Source organism: Opisthorchis viverrini, assembly GCF_000715545.1.
Source record: "Opisthorchis viverrini unplaced genomic scaffold opera_v5_7, whole genome shotgun sequence".
Lineage (NCBI taxonomy): Eukaryota > Metazoa > Platyhelminthes > Trematoda > Opisthorchiida > Opisthorchiidae > Opisthorchis > Opisthorchis viverrini.
The window spans coordinates 286,065-292,461 of record NW_008751663.1 but is presented as its reverse complement, the minus strand read 5'-3'; the positions used below and the strand labels follow the sequence as shown (position 1 = coordinate 292,461).

The 6,397-nt window shown below is 38.9% G+C and overlaps 1 protein-coding gene across 1 annotated transcript in view; it reads left to right on the top strand.

Annotated features, from left to right (window-relative positions):
* Window positions 1-380: 380 nt before the first annotated feature.
* The window catches only part of T265_00682 (hypothetical protein), a gene marked incomplete at both ends in the record, with an annotated part of 71,934 nt that continues 65,917 nt past the window's right edge, over window positions 381-6,397 (top strand). The window contains one exon of the mRNA XM_009164531.1: window positions 381-783. Within this exon, the coding sequence (XP_009162795.1) occupies window positions 540-783 (244 nt within the window). The remainder of the gene's footprint in view (window positions 784-6,397) is intronic.

Genomic DNA, 6,397 nt, shown 5'->3' with positions numbered 1-6,397 from the left:
ACGCTAAATAATAGAAACCGTCCCTTTCAGTTGGGCTCTCCTACATATGGAAGGTCGGATTCCAGTGCACCCATCAGTGGCGTGGTCAAATGATCTTTGATGCATTATTAATTTGGCTTTGAAATCGCGAAAATGTCAATTTGAAATATAGATGTTGCTAAAGTTCATTTCTCCATTGGAGCGGTCCCATCTGCCGCCTCACGTTGAGCATTACATCAGAAAACATACTAACTAATCGTAGTCTAATCGTTTGCGAGCCTGGCAAGCCTGCGTGATCTGTTGAACTAATTATCCGATAGGTTTGTTTTAACGTAGTGGTACTATAAACATATGAACCCAAACATAAATGCTCTATTTCAAACTAGACAATAGCAGTAGTTCTGAATTCCGATTTCATAAATCCCTCCCTCGATAGCTACCTAAAGGCATGTCTTCGTGGTTCACGTTGATTTCTCCCTGGATTTATCAGATAATAAACTATAGAAAGCGAAGTTAAACTTTACTGTGATTGATTGTGCGATAATTAACGCAACTACAAAATGTCCATTGAAAACAACTCCATCAAAAAGAATTTGGACACGGCCTCTCAGTATTCAAAATCACTCGACGATCCGAAAATTATTAGGCAAGGTTTGAATGGGTTCGAAGAATGTCAAATTCCAGAAGTAAATGATAATCTTCGAAATGGAAATGATTTCCACGCCGTAGACGGTTGGAAGCTAACGGAATTACGGAAATCCAATCCAAACATATATAGAAATATACGCCTTTTGGAAATTCCTGGTGAGTTTCTCTGTATGTCATTGTTTTCTCTTATAAGGTGGGATGGGATATATACGCGTATGATGAAGATTCGTCCATATGTATGCAAGAATGAGAGTTTGTCTTGTTTAACGCTTTCAGAACGTGAAAAGAGACGCCAAAAAATTCAAACATCTTCGTTATTTAATCCTTTTTTTTGGAACGCCTGATTACTCACGTATCTCCTTGTGGTTGTTAGCGCATTTTTCTTCATTCCGTGAATCCGCGAGAGGTTTTGCTGTGTCATATTGCAGTGCAGGCATTAGGTCTTCTGGCAATTTTGTACACATTAAACAGGCTGCACTCAGATCATCTTTAAGAAGGTAAACATGCCCGCATAATGCCACCACAGATACCGGCTCCCATACATTCCTGCGGCTATTCGTTTACTCCAGATTCAATGGCATCCTCATCGCTAAAGCATGACAAGTCGTGATGGAGTTTGTGAGTCCTGAAAAGACTGCACAACTTCTCCAAAAGCTTTTCGTCCTTAAATGTTTTTCACAAGATTAAAGGAGTTTTTCGGCGGTTGTATTTTCGGTATTTGTACTAAAGTAGGCAATACCACACCACATGGAATTAATCCACCTCAGTAACCAGGGAAAGAATAAACACTTCGATTGGTAATATCTGCGGTTACCCAAACATTCTATGGCATTCCCGGAAATATCCAACACCAAGGCGACCACATTTCTAAAACGCATCTTAGCAAACATGCGAAAGGACGTGTTAGAATAGGATTCAGCCAGCTAAACCAACGAAGCTTTCTTTAGTAAGCACACTTATTATAAGAATGCTGCACAACAGTAGTTTAGATTATACGGGGCGATGCGTCCACCACTGAAATTCAATACGCGTTGTTTAGCGTACGGTTTTGAATCGGGTCCAGTAAAATGTATATGGATTTTGTAGAGAAGATCATGGTAAACGTTAAGTTTTCTTCTTGAGTATTTGGTTTGTGGCTTTTTGAGTTAGGTGGCATCTAGAGCAAGACATTCAGCTACTCGGAAAGCAATTGTTTGTGTGTACGGAGTCTATATAACAATACTTCTAACTGGACGAATCCTGCTGATGCTCCAGAGTATCTTCTTTATTAAGTGGATTAGCTCACGGAATTAGGTATTATGGATATATTGCATTCAGACAACCCCTACTGTTCCAATGAGTCACAGGTTGCTTGAATGGTTCAACTTACTAGTTGAGGGTCTACTTTGGTACCGGGAACCTCACCCATAAAAGTGATATTGTTGCCTTGCTATAGCATGCTTTTTATGTTTGAGGTGGAAAAAATTGGTTGACTGAGTTTGTACCTTTATGATATAAGCATTGACTTTGTCTATTGATGCACAGACTGTGGTTTTTGGGCCATCATATTCAAAAAAGCAAAAAGCATAAAACTGTAAGTAAAACAATTAAAAAAACTCTGCTGCTCATTTGTAGCTAACAAAATATATCTTCTCAGTCCTCGTGTCACTGAAAATATAAGATAAAAATCTAATAGTATATTAACGTAATTCAAAGCCAAACCCCTTCAACTGAGCATACTCGGATGGGCCATTTTACGCACTGAGCTGAAGGCTTCTTTAACGCCTTGGAAAACAGCAATTTTTTGCGCGTTACCCAGTAATGTTGCCCATTTCCTGGGAGTAGTATAAAACTGTAAACAATTAAAAAAACTCTGCTGCTCATTTGTAGCTAACAAAATATATCTTCTCAGTCCTCGTGTCACTGAAAATATAAGATAAAAATCTAATAGTATATTAACGTAATTCAAAGCCAAACCCCTTCAACTGAGCATACTCGGATGGGCCATTTTACGCACTGAGCTGAAGGCTTCTTTAACGCCTTGGAAAACAGCAATTTTTTGCGCGTTACCCAGTAATGTTGCCCATTTCCTGGGAGTAGTTTTAAGTTTCAGGGCACTACCTATATGCTGTAAGTTTACTACAGTTCCCTCCAAATTGCGCCTCTAATATTGCAGTTATCCGCCATGATATTACTGACGCTTACATTATAGGTGCAGTAAAGCTCGATTGGAGATACCATTCACAAGTGAGGTTGAAATGGCGGACAAGCACTGGGTTTTGGGAGGAGGTCCTTTAAAAAATCATTTAAATAATCTAGATGTGGAATTCAAACAGTAGCCAAATCACCTAAGTTGCCCTGCTCAAAGTCTACCCGACTGCGCTGTACCTTTGGCTTTAAAAGATATCACGACCGCGAGTTACACTGCATCCCATATCCTATAGCATCGTGCCCACTGTAAATAAGAATGGTGATAATTTAAAAGCGTTCCACACTCCAGTCTATACCCTTGTTACTACCGTGTGACCTTTTTGTTTAAAATTTGTCTAAAGTCTGTCTAAAGTCTAAATCTGTATCTTAAGACTCGTTCCTGCATTGAGTGATTAAGCTTGTATTACTTTACACAGCACTAGATTTTTCGGCTACTTCTGCCCTCTATCTCTATAGTTGGCTTTAAACGTGCCTGTTACTAACAATGCCGTTTTGTTGTTTTTGTTGTTCTTTCTGGGTGCTTTAATAACCTATGTGTAGAATCACAAATACTTGCCAATTCGTGCACAGGTCTTACCATATTTTAGCAAACTCAGACCATGTGAATAGAGCGTCGAAAACCTCATAGTTAAAAAAGGGTGAAATCGTGGGTCTGAAAAAGATCCTATAAAATGTACAGGCAAAAGTGTTGAGTTACAGAAGTGCATTCTATCTTTGAGAACAGGGTTCCATGTTCTAGCTCTCAAGCCTTTGAGTGAATAGTAAAGGATCGTATCACACTTTTGTTGGGTTTTGATATGCCAGAAAGGTATCGTAGATAAACAAAACTAAAACGACCCACTTTAGTAGCGAATTCAACGTCAGAAACGTCACTGAAAGCGACAAGTGGCTAGTAAAATCTTATGGGTGTATATTGTCAGGGATAGTCATAGTGATTTTCCACTATGCCTAGCACTGTACAAATGGGCATAAACCAAACAAAATGTATATTCGTAGTTGCAAATGCAAAAACAGTGGAATGGATTTCACAGGCCGATGTGTCATGGAACTATTCGGGGCATGCTGCGACTTAATTATTTGAAACAAAATAGTTGTTGTTGGTAGTGTGAGGAGATTTGGGATTTTTGTGGGATTTCGTCCTGTAAGTGAAGCCAATCTATGCTGAAAAGCCGAAAATCTTCTCGGCTTTTCAGCATAGATTGGCACAAAAATAGTTGTTCAGAAGCTCAAAGTTCACCCACGTTTTTCTAATCACATATATTTAAGCTACATTGTCAGACCTTCATAGCTTCCAAATCCTATGGATTATGGTGCATTTTAAAGTGTCCGGTCTCTTATTCCGAAGGCATATTAATAATATGTTATTTAAGCGGCTTGCAATGTCATTGCAGCTGGGTAAGAGTCACAAAATCCCAGTATTCACGGCAAACTGACCATTCTTAAGACCACACTATGATGTTTGATTTAAATATATGAGAGTTCACGCAGAACCTGGTGTTAGAATTCGGTTCAGCTAGGATTGTGATAATCTAAAATTCTCACGAGTGATGCCATCAGTCACACCAAACATGGCGCCTTCTCAATTGATGGCATAGATTGTGGGAATTGCGATACAAACGGCCTCCATGTTGACGTAGCTTTGCACAGACGAATTTTTCCACACGCCCAGCAACTTTATCCTTTGAAATAGGAAATGCTCCAGTTCCTGACCATTTGGATTAACCCAATTTTATGTAACTGGCGCCATTTATGCTCATCAAGGGAGCAAGCATTTCTGTCGAAAAAATCGTTATTTTGTAGTGTTACGCCATGCTTGAATTCTACGGGTCAAACATGAGGAAAATATGCATATCTAATAACGGATTAGACTGGGCCATTAGCGACCGTGCAATCTATTGATGCGAAATTACAATTTGGTCAGCTCTGTTGAATCAACACAGTGGTTTTACCAATTGAATAATATTATTTTTGTGGGCTTCCAACTGAATGCCATAAAAAATTCTGAGTAAAACTTCTTAGGTTACGTATCTCATACAGGGTTTGGTGACCACTGTATATAACAAAAAGTGAGCGAATGCACGCGGTTAACTTTTATGTCATTTATGTGAAAAAAATTTCTTTTGGGCAGGGTTTTGCATGTACTACGAAATTTGCTATTATTACTTTTTCACCACTGGTGGTAATTTTCAAAATATTTCCGCCGAAATTTATCGGTCTTAAAGGTAACAATCCTAGTCTGCACGCCATTTTAATCCCCAAAATGACTGGGAGTTTGTAAAGAAAAAAAATGATACAAATAGCACCGGCCTAAGCTCTAGTGTGAACGCACACATCACAAAAGGATGACGTATACGGAATAAAATTACTTTACACCTCTTCAAAATCTCATTGCTGATCGCTGTAAATTTGTAAGCATTTGAGCCGAGCAAGAGTCAAAATCAGGCCTTGCTTTGGAAAAAAGTCAAGCATGGATTGTGAGGGCTAATTCAACTATAGTTCAGCATCAAAGCTTCACAGATTATGTATTCTAGCCCAATTGTAAAATAGCGGCGGTTGAGGGTGCCGGCAAGTTTTGGCACACCTGACAATGATTGAAGTTTGACCACATGGTCAGGGTCAACTGTCAAGTTATAATATCGGGTAACCACATCTTTTCGAGCACATTGGACCCGGAATTTTGCAGTTTATTTTGTCACGTGTTTTTTGTTTGCAATATCAATTACAGTTTTATTTCTCTGATAAAACTTCTACCACATAAGTAGGAAAAAAATGTAGTTTACGCTGGTACTGTTGGCTTGTACCACTGTTTCCGTTAGAGGATAGCAACTTGTATCTCAAATGTTTATCTTTAAACTCCTTTAGTCATTATCAACAAACACATTTGCCGACAAATGCTTTCATGCTATTAAAACAATCCTATTTTGAATGTAGACGCTTTGTAGGCACTGTACACCATTTCTGATACTTGATCCTCTTAATGGCCACTTCAACAAATTTGTGGTCACATATTTTATTATGTCCGTGCAATACCCCGTAACCTGTTTCTCTGCATTTTGCCATATTGCCGAAGGTATCCATTGGTAGATCGTTTTTTAATTGTTCGAGAGATCATTATGTTTGAGAATTTCCCCCAAGATGTGCTTTAATGAAAGCAATTGTAATGGAAATAAGTACTGGATATTTGGTTTCAGGTGCGACTGCGCAAGTTTCACCAAACAATTTTTTCAGGCTCTTCTTCCTTCCACCTTTTACGGTGATAGAGTGAAGATTGTCCCCAGGTGTTTTGATCCTGTCGAAGGTTCATTTTTTACATTTTGTTGATTAAAGTGGTTTTCAGTATGTCGACAGGTTAGTCAGGGCATTCATCTGCGAATTGGTGGCACAAAGGAGGCTTGCTGAGCCTAAACACAGCATCACTCAGGAAAGGCAGTCTAAATATAAGCAGATAAGGCACTACAGCCGTACATTTCCACACCAATACTACAGTGTGCGTATTACGCAACCTGCTAATCTTTTCGTTTTAAGCTTTTTACAAAGCATGGTATTTTTGATTACTTTTGGGATCCCTGCTGAACAGTCC